This window comes from Heloderma suspectum, chromosome 1 (genome assembly GCF_057233095.1).
Source record: "Heloderma suspectum isolate Gila_16-S chromosome 1, 16-S_ref, whole genome shotgun sequence".
In the NCBI taxonomy this organism is placed as follows: domain Eukaryota; kingdom Metazoa; phylum Chordata; class Lepidosauria; order Squamata; family Helodermatidae; genus Heloderma; species Heloderma suspectum.
In genome coordinates, this window is record NC_139458.1 from 416,031,295 (window position 1) to 416,055,338 (window position 24,044).

The 24,044-nt window shown below is 43.9% G+C and overlaps 1 protein-coding gene across 1 annotated transcript in view; it reads left to right on the forward strand.

Annotated features, from left to right (window-relative positions):
- Positions 1–13,579, forward strand: part of MAL (mal, T cell differentiation protein (MAL blood group)) — a 38,780-nt gene extending 25,201 nt beyond the window's left edge. Inside the window, exons 2-4 of the mRNA XM_084829115.1 lie at positions 6,311–6,478; positions 10,726–10,851; positions 12,608–13,579. Coding sequence (XP_084685241.1) covers positions 6,311–6,478; positions 10,726–10,851; positions 12,608–12,682 — 369 coding nt within the window. The 3' untranslated portion in view covers positions 12,683–13,579. The remainder of the gene's footprint in view (positions 1–6,310; positions 6,479–10,725; positions 10,852–12,607) is intronic.
- Positions 13,580–24,044: the final 10,465 nt, after the last annotated feature.

The window sequence follows — 24,044 nt, forward strand, 5'->3', positions numbered from 1 at the left end:
GATCTATTGATCTTGGCACCACTCTGAATAACCCACCTTGGTATGTAGGAACAGCTACTCTTGAGTGTAAACATCTGCGCCTGAAGAAAAGCTTTTGGCATTTTGTACGCATCCAGAATAAAGTTTTTTAAAGGGCGAGCATTTGTCCAGTAAAACATTGCACTCCCAATACTTCCTCAGGCCTCTCAATGTTGCTGATAGTTCCACACCTTAGTGAAGGCTTTGCACCCCCACTGTAAAAGCACCCTTGCCCTTGCTGTATTCGAGGTCAATTACATCTTCATCTAATGCTGGCCCTCCAGCTGTTTTGGCCTATATGGGGGATTTCCCGCCACCTATCGGAAAACTCACCGATGCAATGAATATGGACTTGAGCACACTCCGGGAGAGAGCGCAGGACAGGAAGGCCTGGCGTGCTATGGTCCATGGGGTGACGAAGAGTCAGACACGACTGAACAACAACAAAAATCGGAAAACTGCTCTTTCACTGGGCAGTCCCACCTATGGAGTTTCTTATTTATAGCAAATGCTTATGTTGCATTTGGGCCTAACAAACTCTCTGCCACTATAACTCAGAGTTCCACAAGCTGACCCTTTCCTGCTGCCACCAGTTATGTTAGAATGCTTTAAAAACTCCTAGTAGCTGGTATGAGAGGCTTAGGTGTGAGACGGGCACCAACACTAGAGACAAGATGAAGTATTAATAATAAAATAAAAATAAAATTAAATAAGTATTAAGCAAGTAATTTATTAAAGGGATATTTTGTACAGAAGGGATTACTAATATTTACTCCGGGATTTTCAAAAGACTGCTTATTGACAATTCTTTAGGACTCAAGAGACACTGTTGCTGTTACAAGCCTCTAAGGGCTTCTTCTTTTTTTTTTAAATCTCAGGCCAAATTCCCTAACCCTCCACCCTCAGCCAAATACCCTTACAACAACCAGCTTCAGGGTACAGTCTTGCTCTGACACCCAAGCTCCTCCTGTTGTATTACTGACTACATGGATGGTTTATTTGGGTTTTTACTGCCTGCCTGCCTGTATAATCTGGCAAGAGCTTAGGGCAGCCTCCTAGCATAACACAGCCACCTGCTCCCTACTCCTGATCTTTACCAGCCATTTATGGGTATTCCCCCAGAGAAAGAATAGCTTAATAGTCAAGCCTGCACTTTCTCCTCAGCTTTCTCCTAGTCCTTGTTTAAGACTAAACCAACCGGCTTTCTCCTAGTCCCTCCCTCTCCACAGACTAGCCCTACTCCTATCTACTGTCAACCCTTAACTTCCCAACTGCACCTAGCTACAATCCCCAGCCAATCAAAAATTGCTATTTCGAGAGGCCTTCCTTGAGCGACCAGCCATGGTTTATTAAGTTCAGAATGTGTTTCTTTTAAAATGTTTTAATTGTTTCAATATGGCGTTTTATTCTTTTATCTTCGTTGTTCACCGCTCCAAAATGTTTTGATCTGGAATGGTATATAAATATTGTAAATAAACAAAACTGCATTGACCTGATCCAGGCCCCATCTAACAATTCTCAAAGCAATTGTCTCTCTTCCTTCAGAATGGCGCTAAGCAACCACTGCACAGGGCTTTGACCGTAACAAAAGAAGGCCTCACGCCTACTCATTTACATTGTAGCTTCATAGAGGCCACACATAGTAAACCTTACAGAATAACATACACAGGATTTTTTCACAGCCTACAGTTCCCATCAGCCCTAGCCAACATAGCCAATGGTGCAGGTTCATGGGAGTTGTAGGCTAAAACATCTGGAGGGCCACAAGTTGACCACCTCTGATCTAATGTTATGTATCTCAAACTTGGGTCCCCAAGTGTTGTTGGACTACTACTCCCAATATACATGACCATTGGACATGCTGGCTGGGAATGATGGGAATTGTCGTTTGGGAACATCTGGGGAGCCAGGTTGGGAAACACTGATTTGCAGCTAGTTTGGGCCATTAATACGCAACCAAGGAGCAGCTAATCTACAGGAACAACCTGTAACAAAAGTTCATGTGTCACTGGCACAGAACAGCCTTCCATAGCCCGGTGCCCTCCAGATGTGTTGGACTACAGATCCCATAATCCAAAACCAGAACAGCAATTCTTATTGAGGATGCTGGGACTTATGGCCCAACACATCTGAAGTGTGCCAGTTTGGGGAAGGCTGGCATAGTATATAGTGAGGGTAATGAGGGGGGGCTGTATCAATAGTTGATGTGGTCAAAATACAGTGGCAACCTATGAGGGCTTAAGATGAATCAGTTAGAACCTGTTAAGATTGCCTTAAAAAGCATTCCTATGTGGGCAGCACACTAACCCCCCACCCCATTATGAAGGCCTTTTCAGTGGTGGTCTCTTAATTCTGGAATGATCTCCCCACTGAGGTCTGCCTGGCACCAACACTGTCATCTTTTCGGTGCCAGGTTAAGACTGGCCTCTACTCCCAGGCATTTAATGGCATATGATGGGGCATTTATGCCAGCTGTTTGAACACGTCTTGTATTTTATTAACATTGTTTTTAGCTGTTTAAATGGTTTGTAAGTGTTGTATATTTAATTTTTGATGCTGTATTTTATCTTGTGAATTGTTCTGAACTGACAAGAGAGCTTCGGCTATTGGGTGGTATTGAAATGAAATGAAAATGAAATAAACTGTAGCTGGCAGGCACCATCTTAGAAGAGAAATTCTGTCCTGTGTAAGAGTGATGGTGGTGCATCATACATGTACCTCATCAATTTTTAATTTGGCTTGGGAGCCAAATATCTGACAGAATGCCTTTCCCTAAATCACCTTGCCCATGCTTTAAGATCTGCAGGGGAGGCTGTTTCATTTCTATACCACCAATAACCTCAATACATGAAGTGACAATGAGGGAGAGGGCCTTCTCTGTTATGGAGCCCGAATTGTAGAACACCCTCGCTTTAGAGGCACGCCTGTCACTGACACTGCAATCTTTCCAATGCCAGGTTAAAAGTGTTCTGTTTGCCCGAGCATTTTAACTTGGATCGTTTCTCTTCTATTTGCTGTCTCTCGATTGTTTGCGGATTGTATGTTTTTGAGTTGGATCTAGGACCTGCCTTCCATGAGAGGAAGGGATTTCCACAAGAGGATGGGCTCCTTTTGCAGACAGTCCCTTGGCGCAAGTTTTGGGGATCTCCTCCTCCTCCCCACAGCATACCCCATTCAGCAGGGTCTCCTGACACTGTGTAGCATTTTCAGGGGGCTAGAGGGGCTGCCATGGGAAGGAGGGGGCAGGGAAGTCAACTTCCGCCAGCACAGTTAAACTAGCTTAAGTTTGGATCCAACCCTTTCTCATATTTTGTATTTATACGACTAGTTATAGTCATACTTATTGTACACTGCCCTGGTATCCATAAGGATTCATTTAATTAATAAAGAAATAATAGTGTCTAGCCCCTGTCTGATTTTGTAGAGTAGGAGCTTTTCTACATAAGGCATTTATTGTGCACTCGTGATTCCTTATTCATGGTTGTTTATGAGTTCTTTAGATGATGTCATGATCCTCCACTTTCGCTTCTGTTTTTTAAGAGCACTTTCCTGGATTTTTTTAGAGCAGAAAAAATGAACTATTATTTCTGAAAGCGAAAGAAAAGGTATTTTCCTACTTGCATAATTGCACTATTTTGCTATAGCACTGTGCCACCTAGAGGTTATGTAGTGGAAAAGCAGGAAAGGCAAAGCTCTTTGTATAGAGCTTGGATCTCAATTCTGTGATGAAACCGAAAGTACATAAAGTGATTAACAGCCTTGTGTAGAAAAGCTCTAGGTCCTGTTCTTAGTTGCTACCCACGTCTCCTCTGAAGGTGGAGCACCCAAACAAAGGTCTCTGTAGAAGATCATAGCAGCATGCTTATATACTCCTTGGATTGACATCTACTAAACCAGCCTTCCTCAACCTGGTGTCAAGGGCTCCTTGGAGGCCTCTCTTAGTCTAATCCAGTAGCCAAGTCCAGACACAGACAAATGGATTCTTTTCAAAGCTTTATTCCTCTTTTACAACTTAACAACTCTACTGTTAGCAACTAGATATGAGCAGCAGAGTACCTATGGCCTACGTTGGAACAGTTGGTCCCTGTTTGAAAGGGAATCACTGGCAGACCCCTGAACTTAAGGACTAGGGAGAGTTCCTCCCCTTTTCCCTTAGATCCTCTAGGTGCAGCCATTATTTGCGCGCCAACCGGGCACTACGCCTCCTTTCCGCGCCCTCCATTTGGCGCTGCTCTCTGCGTCAGTGTCGCACGTCCATCAAGTCTGCTTCCCGCACTCTGTCACTCCCAGGACTGCTATCTAAGCTAGGAATGCTAGTGGGAGGAATCGCCGTCAGCTGTTAGCCCTGAGAAAGAGGAGCGTGCTCCTCTCCCAGGAGCGACTCCTCTTCCTCAGAATCAAAACTACTCTGGGATTCTATGGGCTCAGTGTCCACCCTGACACCTGGTTCCTTCCAGATGTGTTGGACTGTAACTCCCATCATCCCAGATAGCACTGCCAATGGATATGCTGGCTGGGGATGATGGAAGCTTCCGCCACGCATTAAAAACGTGATTGTTTAGGCAGGCATTTCGGATGGGTTAGGGTATTTTTAGAAATATGATGGTTTTAATGTAGAATTTTATTGCTTTGAAATGTTTCTATTATTGTACATCACCCAGAGTGGCTGGGTGACCAGCCAGATGGGCAAGTAATAAACTTAATAAATAAATAAATAAATAAATAAATAAGCTAGAGTCCAACACATCTAGAGGGCCCCAGGTTGGACAAGGCTGCTCTAAAATACTGTTTTTCTTCAGGGTGGCGTTGGTGGGGTATGGCGGCTTTGGGGTCTTTGATCCATACAAGCCACAACTCCAGTGTGCATCATGCTAATCAGAGACACACAAAATAATTTTGACTGTAAACTTCAAGCCACAGTCTGATCAGTGCTACCAAAGGACAGCTCCAGCAGCCACTGTAAACTGCTCTTAGGTAACTGTGTTTTAATTTTTTTTTTTTTGATCCTCATACATATACAGATTATTTATAATTCTCTGCTTCATTATTATACGGCATAAAATCAAATAATCTAAATAGTGCATGAAGGAAAATAATAAATATGTATCCTATTCCTTTATATTCCTACATATTCATATCATTTTTATATTGTGTGTATATATGCATTTTAGTGTGAGCTGCTTAGAGATTTTATTATACTAAGAGGTATAAAAGTATTATAATTAAATAAATAAAATGTCATATTAATTTAATCCAGAGTTAGGATATCTGTGTTGCTAACATCTCCAGTTTATATTGATTCCACTACTGGATAAATGTTGACCAATTTCTCTGGAAAAAATCTCTGTTGAATCACTTCTCCCTTTCTATATTATTTTTACAGCAAATGATGTTGTTCGCAAGCATTTCCCACACTCTCCTCCTTTACATTCCAGCTAGGCACAGCAGCTGTTCTCCATTCCTTTGCCATTACTTGACGGCCTCTTCCTAACCTGGTTCATGAAATAGCCCCAAATGCTTTCAGTGGGATAGTTGGATCTTATATGCTATCACATCCTTTATAGCTTGAAAAATGTCCCACCAATATTGTTTAACAGACTTGCATTGCCACCATAAGTAAGCAAAATTACCTCTTCCTCTATGACACCACCAGAAGAATCTGATACATCCAGAAACATTTTGCAGTTTTGACTGTGGTGTAATACAACATATGTAGCATCTTGCAAAAATTCTCTCTTTTTGGTACATCTAATGTAGTTCTTACTGGTTTAATACAGAGACATTGCCATTCTGTATCAGAAATATTAACATTAAATACCCTCTGCCACAACTGTCTTAGGGTATTATTTCCCTTTGCAAAATACTCTATATTTGGGCTTGCAACCCTTTTTGTCTATCCAAGACATCTGTCTTTTCAAAAGCTGAAAAATCTTTGTTCATATCTATATGTCTGATGATGGTTTTGCTCTTAGGTAAGTGTGAATCAGTGGTGCATAGTGTTGGACTAGAACTGCGGAGACCAAAGTTCAAATCCCCACTTAGCTGTGAAACTCACTGGTTGACCTTGGGGCCAGTTGCTCTCTCTCAGTCTGATCTACCTTACAGGGTTATTGTGATGATAAAAGTGGTGTGACACACACCATGTACATGCTCTTGCAGAAGAGGTGGGATATAAATGTAATAAATGAAATATTTAAAAAAGAGTAGTCTTCCAGATGAAATCTGGTTCAGTCTTGTAAGGATTTTATGTGGTGCTTTCCTAGTGACAGACTACTTTTGCCCTTTCTTGTAGGTTTTTGGTGGCCTGGTTTGGATCCTGGTGGCTTCTACTAAAGTTCATGACAACATGAGTCAAGGCTGGGTGATGTTCGTCTCGGTGTTTTGCTTCGTAATTTCAACATTGCTTTTGTTCCTATATATGTGTGGAGCTCACTGTGAGAAACCTGCTTGGGTCGCTGTGGTAAGTTTTTTGAGAGGGATTGAAACACCATTAAATTCCTCCCACCCAGCTAAAATGCAGGGCCACACGTACATGCACCAGTTGTCCCCCTGCTCCTCATCCATTTCAGTCAGTCATTTATTACACTACTATACCACCCCACAGCAAAGCTTTCTGGCTGGTTTACAAAGATTAAAAACCATTAAAAATACTTTATACAAAATATAAAACCATTTACAAACAGCACATACACAGACAACATAAAACTAAAAACAATTTTAAACAATCAACCATGAGGCAATCCAGGACCTGATTATATAACTTGTCATATGCTGCCAAATGCCTGAGAGAAAAGGACGCTTTCAACCTGAGGCCAAAAAGATAACAATGTTGGTGCCGCATGGACCTCATTGGGGAGAACATTCCAGAACATCCTACAATTGGGGGGCCACCACAGAGAAGGCCCTCTCCCTTGTTGCTACCTTCCAAGCATCCCTTGGAGGAGGCACCCAGGTGGTTCATGCTGGGAGAGGTGCTCCATCAGGTATTGTGGTCCCAAGCTGTGTAAGGTTTTATAAGTCATAATCAGCACCTTGAATTGGGCTCAGAAACATACAGGCAGCCAGTGCAAGTGGGCCAGAATCAGTGTTATATGTTTGGACCTTCTTGACCCGGTTATCAATCTGGCTGCCACATTTTGCACAAGCTAGAGTTTCTGAACCATCTTCAAAGGCAGCCCCATGTAGAGTGCATTGCAGTAATCTAACTTGGAAGTTATCAGAGCATAGACAACTGAAGCCAGGTTATCCCTGTCCAGATAGGGCTGTAGCTGGGCCACCCACTGAAGTTGTTAGAAGGCACTTCTTGCCACTGAGGTCACCTGAGACTCAAGTGACAAAGAGAGCTCCAGGAGGACCCCCAAGTTATGAACCTGCTCCTTCAGGGAGAGTTCAACCCCATCCAGAACAGGTTGAGCACCCTCCATCCTGTCAGAAGAACTACCAGATGACCGTACTCAGTGGTTTCATGTTAGATGGTGAATAGCATGGGGGACAAAACTGACTCCTGCGGAACCCCATACTGGAGAATCCACTGGGCTGAGCCGTATTCCCCAAGCACCACCTTCTGGAGCTGATCAACCAAGTAGGAGTGAAACCTCTGCAATGCAGTGCCTCCCACTCCTAGCTTAGACAATTGTCTCAGAAGGATACCATGATCAATGGTGCTGAAAGCCACTGAGAGATCAAGGAGAATCAACAAGGTCACATTCTCCCAGTGTCTCTCCTGACATAGGTCATACAGGGCGACCAAGGCTGTTTCCATGCCCAAACCTGGCCTGAACCCCGACTGAAATGGATCTAGATAATCAGAGTGTCTGGAGCTGGTTGGCAACTACCTGCTCAAGGGCCTTGCCCAGGAAAGGGACATTTGCCACTGGCCTCAATTAATTAAGATTTTCTGGATCCAGGGAGGGTTTATTCAGGAGTGGTCTCACCACCACCTCTTTCAGGCAGCCCGGGACTGCTCCTTTTCACAAGGAGGCATTAATCACCTCCCTAACCCAGCAGCTATTCCTTCCCTGCCAGTTTTTATAAGCCAAGAAGGACAAGGACCCAGTATGGAAATGGCTGCACAAACCTTGTGCAAGCACCTTGTCAACGCCCTCGAGTTGCACCAATGGCAACTCCTCCAGGAAAACTCACGACTAGTATTTATTATTTTATTTATTATTTAAATGTATAAACTGCACTTTGTCCACAGGATCCCAAGGTAGTGTACATACCCTCAAAAACAGACAACAAGTCCAATATAAAAACCACACAATTGCATACTAAAAAGCAAATTAGACAACAGCTCTTCAAACAGCACACCAAACAATGATCAATTCAGTTTAAAATAACTAAAACTTGTTTTTTTTAAAAAAATTATAAAATAATCAGACGTTAAAATGCCTGGGCAAAATGAACTGTTTTAACTTGGTGTTGAAAAGGAATGGCAGTTGGCACCAATCGGATCTCCTTTGGAAGAGCATTCCAGAGTTGAGCCACCACCACAGAGAAGGCTCTCTCCTTTGTGCAAACATAATATATATCTCCCATTGATGGTACTCGGAGAAGGGCCAGATTAACTGGTGAGATATGCAAAGGGAAGGTGCATCGCAAAGGTGTTGATGCAAATGGCTTCAAATGATGCAGACTCAACTGCAGGATGACGGGGAGGTAGGACTTGCACAGATATTTATAAGAAGTCCACCTCTAGAGCTGTGGCAACTTGGGCCAGATCTATACCTCATGTCATATTGATACGATCCCATAATGGTAAAGCAATATCCCTCTTGCGCATTTTTATGCCTCACAGGACACACAGCGATACCTGTTGCGGCATTTTGTATAATATGGAATAGAAAGCAGGAAATAATGCCAGAAAAGTAGTATACAGAATGTGTAATGTGCCCCAACAGTTATCAGTGCACTACAATACCGATAAAAAGCACTAGTGTAGATCTATCCTTAAAGTTCTCTCAGCCTTGAGAGCCAAATGGAATCTGTCTCCCGGTCCCGGATGCTGGGGGCAAACAGGGATAGCTGTTGACTTCATGCCTTGTGAGTGTCTAAAAGTAACTGGCTGGCTGCTTTTGGAAGCAGAGTGCTGGAGCAGACGGCCCCTTGTTTGTTCTTACTGCGACTCCTGTTAGGGTTGGTTCTCCTCAGCGTCCTCTGCAACCACCTGCCTAGGCCTCTCACCACAGCTCTTTCCATAGTTTTTTATTCACAAGCACACACACAAGGCTATGTCCTACTTCGCCACAATGTATTAACACATCCCCACATTTCGGCAATGCGAAATAATGCTGAGTTCTTTCATTGGCTGTCTGGGTCTCCTCTTCTTAGAACAGGGGTGGGCAGCAACACGTGGCCTGCAGGCCATATTAGTGGCCCCTCCCTGGCCATTTTAATAACACCTACCGCCTCCCAGACCACAGCCACACTGCCAAATGTGCTGCCAAAATTCAGCAGCGCAGTAGGGGGTAGGTGGGTGCCTGCCGGTGGGGCCCAGGGGGGCAATGTGGCCAACAACCTTCAGAAGATTTAGAGCCTGGTCTGCTTAGGATGTGTATTTACTGCATGGAATTTGTAGCAGGGTTTTGTATCATATTCACCATCACAAAGGAGCTGAGTTGCTCTTTGATGCTGAGGTAAGCTGGACTCTGAATGCTTGAACTTGGGAACTGTGGTTTGTTTAAACCCTACCTAGTTCAAACAAACTAGGATCAGACAATGGATTCTGTTCCTCCTTAGTGAACGAACTAGAGCAGCCTTGTGTAGAAGGCCAGAGAACTTACTAGCCTGAGAATTTATTTATTTATTTGCCAACCTGCTAAGAGACTAGTAGGGTAGTAAAAAATTTCTTGACCTTCTACCAAGGGGACTGGCAGAGGAGGGATGGATTGCCACATCTCTATTCCACCAGCCTGCTGTATTTCCATGAAGGATGTGGAAGAAAGGACTAGCCTTCATCCGTAGGCAGCATGAAAATGCAGTGGGTTAGCAGAGGAAGAATGGAGCAGTCAGTCCACTGTCTTTCCACACTGGTTAGAGTGGAAGGAGTTTCACTTCCTCTGTGTCTAGCATGGAAGAAGATAAGCACACTGGCAGAGGAGGCATGGAACAACCCAGCCCACTGACTCATCTGGACAGATTTTCATGCACTTGCCTGCATGGAATTCCTAGGTACCTATGGCAATCAGGTAAGTAGTTAAATGCAAGGCTGAATATGAGTTTTAACAAACCAACATTTCCCAAGCTCAGACATAATAGGAAACAATGCTTTATTTAATCCTCTTTATGGCTATGAAAAAAGTAGAGCAAGGAGGGGGAGCGTGTGAACCCGAAGCTCACTGTAGTCCACATACATAGTGGGAAACCCTGGTTTCCCACTCCCATTACATCTGAACCGGGGCTTTGTGTGCCATGAGAAATAAATTAAAGCCTCCCATAAGCCCCAAGTATCTACTCGCAGAGGAGCATCCCATTTTCTACTATGCTCTTAGAAAACAATGTGCATCTCCTGTAGATGTTCACTGAATCCTTTACTCATGGCAAGAGCATCCTATAAAACTGGCAGTATTGAAAACTAATGCAAAACTAACGTCCTGCTGGCATCCAATCTTTACTGTGGCGCAAGGATGGGGCGGGGGGTGCCGGCCTTCCTAGGAATCCCTCCTCTAACAGTGTTCTTAGGATCTTTTGTGGTGGCTTCTTTTCCAGGATGCATTCTATCAGGTCATTGCTTCTATATTTTACTTGAGTGCAGCAGTTTTGCAAGCCTACGCTACCTACAAGATGCGAGGCCTTAACCCGTACAAATACTACCAAATTGATATTGCAGCAGTGGTGAGTATGCAGCGTATCTTACAACTAGGGCTGGAATGTTTAATAAGTTTGATTAATTTAATTTTTATTTTTTTTAAAAAAAAAACTTTAGCTACCGAGTTACCCTGATTAATCAGGGAGCAGATCATGATGATGATGATTTTTTAAAAAGAGGTACTTACAAAATCTTCAGATGACAAGTGACATCTTAAAGAAGAGGCATTCCATCATGTGAAAATGCAAGGGGAAGGGTGCTTCTTTGCCTCGCACAGGATGGAATGCCTCTTCCAAGATCCTTGGTATGACACATGTGTGCATGTATAATCTAGAAACAATATATGTTTTTTTTGCTTCTGAGCTACTGTTTCTGTTTGTATGCATATTTCGCTGATGGACTCAATTGACTAACTAAGGGTGCTTCTAGATGGAGGGCTCCTAGCGCTAACAATCAAAAAGCATTGTACAGTTATCCCATCTTTTCTTCATTAATGGATTTTCTGTGATAAGAAAAAGATGGAAGAACCGGTAGGAAAACACAGGAGGACTATCAATGGAAGATGACGTCATCTGGACCTCCTATAAAATCTGTGAATGTGGCAGTGCAATTGCGCAATAAAAGCCTTGTCTGGAAGCCCCCTCAGATTTCTCTTATTGGATGATAGCCCTGCTTAATATTGATGAGCAATTCCAAGTGCTGAGATGTTGAGGAACACAAGGCTGTTAATCCACTGTATCTACTTTTGGTTTCATTGCAGAATTGAGATCCAAGCACTACACAAGGAGCATTTCCTTTCCTGCTTTTCTGCTACATAACCTCTAGGTGGCACTGTGGTAGAGAGGAATAGTGCAAATGCAAAAGTGGAAAAAGTGGTTTCTTTTGCTTTCACAATTAAATGCTGAATTTTCCCTGCCTTAAAAAGAGCTTTTCTACACAAGGAATTTATTGAGCACTCATGATTCTTTACTCATGGTTGCTTACAGGTTCTTTAGACTATGTTGTGATCCTCCAGTTTCGCTTCTGTTTTTTAAGAGCACTTTCCAGGGATTTTTTTAGAGTGTGAAAATGGAGCATTATTTTGAAAATGAAAGAAAAGGTATTTTACTATTTGTGTAATTGTGATATTCCATTATAGCACAGCACCACCTAGAGGCTATGTGGTGGAAAAACAGGAAACATTCTTTGTGTAGAGCTCAGATCTCAGTTGTGTGATGAAACCGAAAATAGATACAGCAGTTAACAGCCTTATGTAGAAAAGTTCAAAAACTTGCCAAGAGTGCTCATTAGACACAGAAGTGAAATTGGAGGGTCACAACATTGTCTAAGGAATCCATAAACAACCATGAGTAAGGAACGCTAAGCAAACGATAAATGCCTCATGTAGAAAAGCCCTTAGCCTTCATCAAGTCAAATGATGCTGGCTTTTCTTGCCTATCCCTTACAAGTCTTTCCTCTTTCTCTGCTGTACTAAAGTTAGATTAGCCTCTTGGGTCACAGGCCCATCTTTTATTTGTTTGTTAAATTTATATACCACCCAACTGGTGCTAGATAAAACGGATTAATAGTCGATTAACAGCCTTGTGTAGAAAAGCTCTGTGTTAAAGGCAAGAAAATGAGAGGGTTGAAAGAAGATGCACAGCACAGGCAGGAAATCTGGACATGAGGAATAATCAGGGAGCAAACTGGAAAATGACCACATGGAGAGGAAATGGCAGCCCAGGTGCACATCAACTAGACTTGCCAAATCCATGTGCTAAACTTCCTTCATTTCTCTTCTAGGTTTTTGCCTTTGCAGTCACGCTGACATATGTGATCCATATGGTGTTCTCGCTACTGAGATGGAAATCCTCTTAAAACCCTCTAACGTTCTTTTTAAAATGGATTTTGCAGGCGTATTTGGTCTGTTACTTTCTATACGTGTCTAAGGACTGTTTTTCTTTGGAGATTTTGTATACACAACAGTGTGCCTTATTGTATTTTAACAGGAAAATCTTTGAGTATCTATTTTTAGCTTAATCTCTCTCCTTCTCTGCCTCCTCCTCCTCCTCCCGCCCCTGCATACACACAGTTTTGGTCAGATAGTTTGTGGAATGGAGGAAACTGGGGATCTCTCTTTCACATATTTGTATTAAAATCCCTTTTATGTAGAGGGAGGTCAAATTTATAAAGTAAAAAGCTTCACATAAACTTATTGGCTGGGACCTATTGACTGTTCTGTTTTACACTTTCTTCACTGGAATATAACTCCAACATGCACAGTGTGGTAGGAAGGTTTGCAGACCACAACCAGTTGTTTGTGGTAGCAAACACCAACAACAAGGACAACAAACTCGATTGTGAAGAGGTCCAAAAGGAACTCTGCAAATTGGGTAAATCACCCTTCCCCAGCCTGTTGCCCTCCAGATGTGCTGAACTGCATCTCCCATCATTCCCAGTCATTAACCTTGGCGGCTGGGAATGATGGGAATTGCAGTTCAACACATATGGAGGGCAACTGGTTGGGGAAGGCTGGGTAAATGAACATCTGTTACTGAACTGGGAGGGTGGGATTCTTTGCCAGTGGACCATTTGTTAAATTGTCCGTATTAAATTGTTGGTAAATTGTCGGTATAAGTTCTGAGTATGTGACTTGGTGCCTTCTTTGTCATTTCCCCCCCTTCTACCACCCTGAAATAAACTTTCTTTAAAAATTTTGACATATTGCTGCATTGTTTTAAAAGGGAATTCCTTGCTAAACCCTGAATCACGCCAAGGGTCCATCTAGTCCAGCATTCTGTTCATACAGTGGCTAACCAGCTGCCTGTGGGAAACACCGAAGTAGAACATAAGAACACTAGTATTATGAAAGGGGGAGAAAAATATCTCCCCATCCACTTTCTCCACACCATGCATAGTTTTGTACACCTCTATCATGTCTCCCCTTATTCACCTTTCTAAGCTAAACAGTCCCAGGCATTGTAACCTTTCCTCATAGTGGAGTTGCTCCAGCCCCTTGATCATTTTAGTTGCCCCTTTCTGCACTTTGCCTAACTCTACAATATCCTTTTCATGGTCTGGTGACCAACTACAGTAGGGATAGGCAACTTTTTTGGGCTGTGGGCATATTTGGCAACTTGAGAAACTGTCCTGAGCACTTACACATAATGGCAAAGGACAAGTAATTTGCCCGAAAGATGGAGTACAAGACAAAAGTGGTGATCTGAGCCCCAACACACTAAACAGCTGTTTCAAACATCAACAGGAACCTATTTCACAGCAATCCCAGCTTCTGGTAAGAAAATGAATTAATTTTAAAAAGTGGGAGGGGTTGGTACCTTAGTGGGCACCAAGAATGGTGTCTGGGGGTGCATTGGTGCCCATGGATGCCCCGTTGCCTACCCCTGAACTATAGCAATATGCTAGGAATACTAGGCACTAGAAATGTGGGACAGGCCCTTGTCAACTGTCCATATTTAGGCATTTTTATCTTCTGGTTAGATGTCTCCTTTCTACAATTCAGGGTGGGATCTTCACGACAACAGAATGAGAAGTGCGTTGGAGTATCACCCGGATTTTCATAGAATCGGCTTTGGTCCGTCAGGGACACGTGAAGCAAGATAAGCCAAGTGTACCATACCTTTAAAATTTGGTTTTCAGGGGTCACACAGTGCTTGAAAGGAACATATTTCTGGGTGGAGTGGGGAGAGTAGAATTGAACATCATCAAACTGTCAGGGGTTGCTTAAACAATGAGAGAGGCTTGTTTCCCACCCCTGTCTAGGCTCCCCCCTGCCACTACATTATTATGAATGGAGAGCAACTAATTTTCCCCATGTGTGCAGATTTCCCCAAAGAAGCCAAAATCCCAGCTCTCCAGTGCAGCATCTGAAGGCTCCCCCTGAGAGCTTCCCCTCACCCCAATTTTGCCGCATTCCAGCAATCTGGCGTGGAGTTACTGCTCCCACCCCGTTTTTCCCCATGTGTGCACTTTTGCCTGTTGCTTCCACACTCATCTTTTCTCCTTCTCCCTGCTCACAGTGAGAAGCTCCTGTAAACCCAAAAGATCATCCTTACTGTGATAAAGCAGAGAAGGGACTTCACATAACATCAGAGAAACAACTTTACATCAGAGAAAGGACAGAACATCAAAGAAGCACAGCATTCAATAGTGATTTAAGAGAGCATTAGAGAAGTGAAAGAGCGCTTTAGGACGAATTACTAAAGTTAGCCTTTAATCCTTTCAATGCAAGGGAGCGAGATTTATTTCTTACTTCTGAGTAAACATGAACAGAAGAGTGATAAGTAGGCTACCTAAGGTGAATGAGTGTCCCCACTACAGCTGTAATGTGAGGTGTCACTGCTGTGGTCCTGGGGATTTTCTCAATGGGAAAAACTACTGCCATTGGGGAAACAAGAGGGAATGGGGTGTCCCACACCCTTGACCACGTCACTGCCAGGTCACAGAGGCACACCCAGGATTTAATGCAGGGAGGACATGGCACCCTGTGGTAAAACTGCCAGGGAGCTGCTTTCAGTAAAAAAAAAAAAAAAGTTGGAGTTTCAGAAAATGCAGCTTTTCAAGAGGGAAGCGCCTGGTTGGCAGCAGATTGGTGATGTGTCATCTGTCGCAAAGGAATTCGGACTGCTCTAACTTTACACTAAATTGCTCGTGAAGACAGCCCCTGGGAAATGGCAAGAGGGGAAGGCACTAATGTGTCCCAAAACAGAAGAGGAAATATTCTCAGGTGCCTGAAGAAGCATTTATTGCACCCAATGTGTTTTGGAAAGGGCTTTCCTTCCTTAGGGGCTGCTTATCTTTCTCCAAATGTGTCGCAAAGAATCCTTACAATTGCAATCTTCCAATTGGAAGGATTCTTTGCAACACATTTGGAGAAAAGTAAGTGGCCCCTGAGGAAGGAAAGTCCTTTCCGAAATGCGTTGGGCATAATACATGTTTTTTTCAGGCACTTGAGAATATATTCTCTTTGTACAGTCCAACATACTACTCGGGTTTGGGAGATTCTTCTGCTAGATCCCAAAAGTGCCATGCATTTTGAAGAATTCTCTGTTGGGCAGCCTGTAGCCAATGAAATGCCAGTGTTTGCCATACTGGGAAAGGCTCTCACATTTTAGGGACTACTGGCTGAGAGTAATGGCTCACCCTCAATAAGTATGCAGAATTACTGAACTTTTAATGGCCCTGGAAAGGAAGGGCCTTTACTTGACATGTTCTCATTGATCAAGCATAGATAACACATGTTTGTGCAATAAATTCTTACGGAACAGGTGGAACACAAGGATCATAAGGTATCTAGAGGTGAGGAGAGGGCATCCCTATATGTACAGCTTCTTTTGCTAAGAGTCAAACCCAAGTGCCTAATAAATTCTGTGTACTTTAGCCCCACTTCTTGCAAACAATGAGAAATATGTGGCAAAACTGCTTATGGGAGAAAATTCCTTGTCTGGCTCTGGGCTCTCGTACCTGTTGCATACAGACATATACCTGTGGAGCAGCAGGTTATTAAAACACAAATGATGTCTCCTCTGTGAGTTGTGTCAAGAGCCAGTTTGTACTGGCACAGATGCAATTCTTTTGAAGTTCTCTCTTCATATAGATAAAACAAGGATTTGGTTCAAACTAAGAAGTGAGCAATGAAAGAATGTACTGGCTGAGTCCAAACTAGGCTGGACTGCTATTTAATACAACATTGTAGCTGTATAGTACTTAATTTTAAAAAGTATTTTAATATAATAATTTAATTAGTTTTATTCAGATACTTTAAGAGCTAATACACAGAACAGGGGTGCAGAACCTCTGGCCCATGGGCTACCCAATATGGCCTGTGCAACCTGTTGGGGTTCCTCCAGTGGGCAGGGTTTAGGCTCAGGTCAGAGATAGCAGTGAGGAGGAGAGGCAGTGGGACCTGTCCATGCAGGGAAGACCAGTGTCAGGGTGGAAACTGAGCCCATAGAGCCCCAGAGCAGTTCTGATTCCGAGGAAGAGCAGCAACCTGTGGGAGAGGACCTCTCTCATCTCTCACAGGCACAGCGGCAGGGAGAGATTCCTCCTGCCTGCATTCCTGAGAGAGATTGTGACCCTGGCAGTGAGAGAGCAGGGGAGGGGGCCTTGCTGGACGCTCGGCGCAGACGCAGGGAGCGGCACCAGATGGAGGGCGCCGAGAAGAGGCGCTCTACTTGCTTGGCACTAAAACAAGAGTCGCATCCCAAGGACCCAAGGATAAGAGGGAGGACCTCTCCATAGCCCATAAGTTCAGAGTCTTCCCGCCCTTCTCCTTCAAACGGGGACCAACTGCCTTACCTGGAGCTTAGGCTACTCTGCTAACTACCCAGGTGCAGTTCCTTGCTTAGTCGCTGGTGATTAGCATCTGAAAGAGTCATTAAATTGTAAAGGAATAATGCGTTGGAAAGAATCCTTTTCGTCTGTGACTTGAGTTGGCTATTGGAGGGGACTGTAAGAGGCAGCTAGGGCGCTCCTGACAGCCAGCCACTCTCCTGGGCATGGGCAAGTCTGAATGCTCAGGCCGCCCCGCCTCCCCATTGGGATATCCGATCTCAGATCAGAAATATGGGGCGGCTTAGGTCTTTTTCTCCATGCTGGGAAGAGGCACAGTGCCTCCTTCCAGTGCAAAGGAGAAAAAGGGAGGATGACATCAGGGCAGGGCTACACCCCCAATGTCATCTGGCCTGTGGGGGCAGGAAGGGGGGGGGAATCCAGCCTCCCACCCCAAAACAGCTCTGCATCCCCGACATAGATGATGGAGCAAATTTGTTTTCCGGTGCTCCAGAGCAGGGGTAGGCAATCTGGTGCCCTCCAGATGCTTTGATCTACAACTCCCATCACCCCTGATCATTGGGTGGGCTTATGGGAGTTGCAGTCCAGAACAAGCCCCAGCCAGCATGGCCAGTGGTCAGGGTTGATGGGAGTCGTATTCCAAAGCATCTGGAGGGCACCAGGATGCCTGCCCGTGATCCAAATCAATGGGTTGAAATGACAAGGGGGGGGGGGTTTCTAATGAAATGTTAGGAAGACCTTCCTGATGGTATGAGCAGAAGCTGGTGGATTCTCCTCCTGTGGAGGTTTTTAAGCAGAGGCTGGATGGCCGCCCATCAGGGATGTTGTAAAGGCAGATTTCCTGCATTGGCAGGGGGTTGGACTAAATGGTGCTTTGGTACCCCTTCCAGCTCCAATTGAGACAAAGATTTCTCCATATAACAAAGATAATTTTAGCACAGTAATAATGAAACTCAAAATCAGTATGAAACAAACAGGAGGCTGTGGGGTTTTCAACAGAAGGCTATGAGTGGACTGGTCAAGAAACAAAGTTACAGAACGAGTCATATAACATATCAAAGTGGCTCAGAATCAAACAACAAAATGTTAGAGGCAAATATGACAAACTGCACCAAGAAATTACCGTGGACAAAGGGCAACACACTGATATGGTTTTAGGAGCGTGTTTCTTTTGTTCTGGTGTTTCAGTGTAACACAGGAATGAAAACCAAATGGCAAGCACCTGAGTCATGGCAGTTTAACGAGTTTCACATACATTATCTCAGTATTCATTAGAACAATCCTGTAGAGTAGGTTAGTATTCAGTGAAGGAATCCCCTGTGTTCATTCTGCACCCTGAGCTTACCTGAATGGAATCTGCTCCAGATGTGGCCAAAGTATTGGACTGAAGCCTTAGGGACACTTCCCATGTAAATGTCCACTGTCATCTGCAATACAGGGACAGTGCTGGTTCCAGGTTTTGGAGGGCTCTTGGGTGGGACACCTCAATGGGCCCCTTCTGATTTAGTCTACCTTCCAACCATCATTATCACCAGCTGCTGTGGTTCCTCCTCCTCCTCTCTCTGTCATCATTGCTATCATCACTTGTTTGCTTGACAGGCAGAAAGCTGGGTAGCAAGTAGGCAGCAGCATCTACTGCTCCTCCTTCTCACCATCACCGTTGTCTCAGCCAGAGCAAGAGGCAGGTGAACAAGCAGGTTGCAATGGTGAAGAAGAGGAGCAAATCCAGGAAGCTCTTGCCAGTGGGTCCCTGCTGGGGTGTGGGCCCTTGGCAGATGCCCAACCATGCCTACCCATGACACCAGCCCTGTACAGGGATAAGGGTGAAAATGCCTTGCTGAAGGCCACCTACCGAGTTCCTGACAGAGCCAAGGTGAATATCCGGAGCTGCCTTAGGGTTCCACTTAGATCTCTATTGGCTACTGGCAGCAACAAAGGTTGCAGGTTCAGATCTCCCCCAACTCTGGCAGTAGAAATCCTTGTCAGGGCAGCAGCAGTCTCTGAGGTGAGGCAGGAGCTTCGAGACCAAGTGATACATAAATGAGTAATAAATAAGACAGGAGTCAGGACCGAAGATGGTTAGAAACACAGTGCAAACCAAGAGGCAGGAGGCAGGCCCAAAGAAGGACCAAGAATAGAGGACCACACCAGGGTTCAGGAAGAGCTTCCTGCTCAAGCAAGGCCCAACAGGAACAGACACTGTCTTATGCTCCTTCCCGGCTAGATCTACGCTAGTGCTTTTTATCGGTATTGAAGTGCACTGATAACTGTTGGGGCACATTACGATTTCTGTATACCACTTTTCTAGAGTTATTTCCTGCTTTTTATTCCGCTTTATCCAAAATACCACAACAGTTGTCACTGTGTGTGCTATGAGGTACAAATGTGCAAGAGGGATAGAGCGTCATGATGATGGGATCGTATTGATTGTATGACACGAGGTGTAGATCTGGATGGAGCCACAACCAGCTTGGAAGCCATCCATGACCTGAAGGTATTTGACTGGGAAGCTGTCATATGGAAGCTATAGCTTGGTTGAAAGAGCAAAATAACTCTCTGGATGGAATACTCTCTCACAAACACACACATCAAGTAAGCAGGCTTGTAGCCCAGGAATATTGTGATATGGAGGTTGTGCTTTGAAACAACCCTTTTCTTTTCTTTTCTTTTCTTTCTAAAATGTATACCTTACCCTTTAAATATATTATTGGGGTGGCTTACTATAAAATATTTTAAACACCTTAAAATAAATAATATATAAAAATAAACCAATTTCTCCCCTCCCCAATGCTTTTAGGTGGTGTAGTCATGTGGAGTGGGGGTGGGCAGAGGGTAGGTCTGGATCTACTAGTAGATCTCTGGGAGATATGCAGCAGATCAGCAAGGATTTCTGACTCTCAATTGTTTAACTGTAACAACAAATTGACTCCCCCTCTAGGGATGTACGAATTGTGTGCCTTCCGTGCTGCTTGACTTCCGCAGTTTGTAGCCATTGCTCCATTCCGCCATTCACAAGCCCCCAGAATTATCCTCTTTTTTTTCTGCTCTGTAAATTACGAAGATAAATCTGTACCAACAACCATAATTCCGGTGCCCAGCTGTCTCCGTGAGTCTGCATAACTTCCGTAAGAATTGTTATTTTTTGTAAATATTAACGTTTTGTTTTTTTAATTGAAATCCTCCGTCTCTGTTTACTTTCAGCCAAAACACTTGCTCTTCCTAGGGGCTTCCCAAAAGACGGCTGTCTTAGGTGCGCCTGAGCGATAAACTATTTGCTTAAAGCAACGCTGTTTTAAAGAAAGGAAAAACCTTTTAAAATGACCATGCTGGTCCTGGAGCATTTCAGGTTTAAAAGGATTTCAGTTTAAAAAGAACACCCACAAACAAGGTGGTGAGCACAATTCATTTTTTTTTTAAACTTACATATTTATTATTGGAATATACTACACTGCATTTTTATTTATGAAAATTTCACGAATCTTTGCAGACAACGAAAAAAAAGCCGCATGACTGCTGGCTCTGCAGGACCTCGTTGTGCCATTCTGCAGAGGATTCCGTGGCACAGACTAAAGGGAATTCAATCCCATTTCAGTCCGTGGCAGAATTCTCTGACATCCCTATCCCCCGCTGCCCTAAATTATACTGCTAAAATGAAAAAAGCTGTGGGTAACCAGGAGCGGATTTTTGTGTGGAAGGACTGTGAGCTCAGTTCAATTCTGGTACTTGAAACAAATTCCCAAGCTCAGAATTATTTAATTCTGTGTGTAGAAAGCTGCCTTATACTGAGTCAGACCATGGCTCCATCAAGCCCAGTATTATTGACAGTGACTGGCAACAGCTCTCTGGAGTTTTAGGCAGTAATTTTTCCAGCCCTATCTAGAGATGCTGGGGACTGAAGTTGGGAGCTTCTGCATGCAAAACAGGTGCTTTACCACTGCGCCATGGCCCTTCCCTCATGTTTTGGTGGCAAGAATACACAGAAGAACTATACAGGAAAGATCTTAATGCCCCTGATAGCCATGATAGTACGGTCACTGAACTTGAGCCGGACATCCTAGAGAGTGAAGTCAAGTGGGCCTTAGGAAGCATTACTAACAACAAAGCTAGCGGAGATGACAGTATTCCAGCTGAGCTATTTAAAATCCTAAAAGATGATGCTGTTAAAGTGCTGCACTCAATATGCCAACAAATTTGGAACACTCAACAGTGGCCACAAGACTGGAAAAGGTCAGTTTACATTCCGATTCCAAAGAAGGGCAACGCCAAAGAGTGCTCAAACTACCGTACAATTGTACTCATTTCACATGCCAGCAAGGTGATGCTCAAAATCCTACAAGCTAGGCTTCAGCAGTATGCAAACCGAGAACTACCGGAAGTACAAGCTGGGTTTCGAAGAGGCAGAGGAACTAGAGATCAAATCGCCAACTTTCGCTGGATCATGGAGAAAGCAAGAGAATTCCAGAAAAGTGTCTATTTCTGCTTCATTGACTATGCTAAAGCCTTTGATTGTGTGGATCACAACAAACTGTGGCAAATTCTGAAAGAGATGGGGGTACCAGACCACCTTACCTGTCTCCTGAGAAACCTGTACGAGGGTCAAGAAGCAACAGTAAGAACCAGACATGGAACAACCGATTGGTTCAAAATTGGGAAAGGAGTACGACAAGGCTGCATATTGTCGCCCTGCTTATTTAACTTATATGCAGAGTAAATCATGAGAAACACCGGGTTGGATGAATCACAGGTCGGAATTAAGATTGCCGGGAGAATTATCAACAACCTCAGATAACGAAGAAAAACGAAGATCATGGCATCTGGCCCCATAACTTCCTGGCATATGGAAGGGGAAGAAATGGAAGCAGTGACAGATTTTATTTTCTTGGGCTCCAAGATCACCGCAGATGGTGACTGTAGCCATGAAATTAAAAGACGCTTGCTCCTTGGGAGGAAAGCTATGGCAAACCTAGACAGCATAGTGAGAAGCAGAGACATCACCTTGCCGACAAAGGTCCGCATAATCAAAGCTATGGTTTTCCCAGTAGCAACGTATGGCTGTGAGAGCTGGACTATAAGGAAGGCTGAGCGCCGAACAATTGATGCTTTTGAACTGTGATGCTGGAGAAGACTCTTACGAGTCCCCTGGACTGCAAGGAGGTCAAATCAGTCCATCCTAAAGGAAATCAACCCTGACTGCTCATTGGAAGGACAGATACTGAAGCTGAAGCTCAAATATTTTGGCTACATAATGCGAAGAGAAAACTCTCTGGAAAAGACCCTGATGCTGGGAAAGATTGATGGCAAAAGGAGAATGGGACAGCAGAGGATGAGATGACTAGATAGCATCACTGATACAATGAATATGGACTTGAGCACCCTCCGGGAAAGAGCACAGGACAGGAAGGCCTGGCATGCTATGGTCCATGGGGTCATGAAGAGTCGGACACGACTGAACGACTGAATGACTGAAAAACAACAAGTGCTGGTCCCCTCGTGACTTCTCACCAACGTAGATCTTCAGACATATGCCAGGAAATAACACCATGTAGGAGATGCCAGAGGTTTCTAGCAATCTCCTTTTGCAATACACCCTAGCCACATTGTCTTGAGCAGGGGGCTGGACTCTATGGTCTTATAGGCCCTTTCTAACCCTACTATTCTATGATTCTTAAAAGTCACCATACAAAAAAGGGCTACCCCACAGTGGAAGTCCAAATTGTGCAAATTAAGGATATGTTTTGCATTTTATTTATTTATTTATTATTATATTATTATATTATTTATATCCTGCCTTTTCCCCAATACTGGGACTCAAGGCGGCTTCACAACATTAACACTTGTACAATTAAAACCTATAAATAGAAATATACAAAAGTTAAAAATATAATTAAATCGTCAATAGTATTAAAATTGTATAAAATATCAAAATGTTAAAAGACAACAAGAAATATAACCATAGTATCCATCCGTCATATTCTCACAGGTCCAGACTAGCTATCCCCAAAGGCCTGGTGGAACAAAAAGGTTTTTACATGCCTGCAAAAGCCTATCAAGGAGGGTGCCACTCTCGCCTCTCTGGGAAGGGAGTTACAGAGCTTTGGGGCAGCCACCGAGAAGGCCTTCTCCTGCGTTCCCACCAGACGTGCCTGTGATGGTGGAGGGACAACGAGAAGGGCCTCCCCTGAGGATCTCAGGGCACAAGTAGACTCATAGGGGAGAATACGGTCTTTCAGATAACCTGGACCCAAGCCGTATAGGGCATTATAGGACATGACGATCACTTTGAATTGTGCCTGGAAACGGACTGGATCTGTCTGTCTGTCTGTCACTTTCCATGTCAACACTGTGGATTTATGGAGGCCAGGCTGCACATATTCCTTAGAAAAATGATGCAAACATTTATTTCAAATGGATTGGAGAAGCGAGATGCTTTTGTCATGGGCTTTGGGGTGTTGTTCAGCCTCTGAGAATGCCAGTTTGAACTCTCCCATCAGTGCCTTCCAAACCCTGCAGTTTAGCAACCTCCACTTCTTGTGTCAGTCTAGATTTTTTCACCAGTGGTACTGACTCTCCCTGGGAGCTAAACTTAATTCCCACCCCCTTTCTCTAGCAGATGTACGGAGCGAGAGAGAGCTTGGAAGATGCTCGTCTCTGTACATTTCTCAAATAAAATATTTGACATGGCCGTTCTTGGACTAAGAAAAAACAGACTGTGTTCCTGAAGGGGAATTTGTTCTGGCACTTAGCTGTCAAGCAGACGACCCCCACCCCACCCCCCGTTATAACTGTAGAGCCCAAGGGACATACCAGAACAGCTCAGTAAACTTTTATGAAGCCTAGGGCAAATATGAAATAGCAAGTTCCCGCATTCTTTAGGTATGCAGCAAAAAGGAAGGTGGGTGACAGCTGAAGACAAAATAGGGAACAT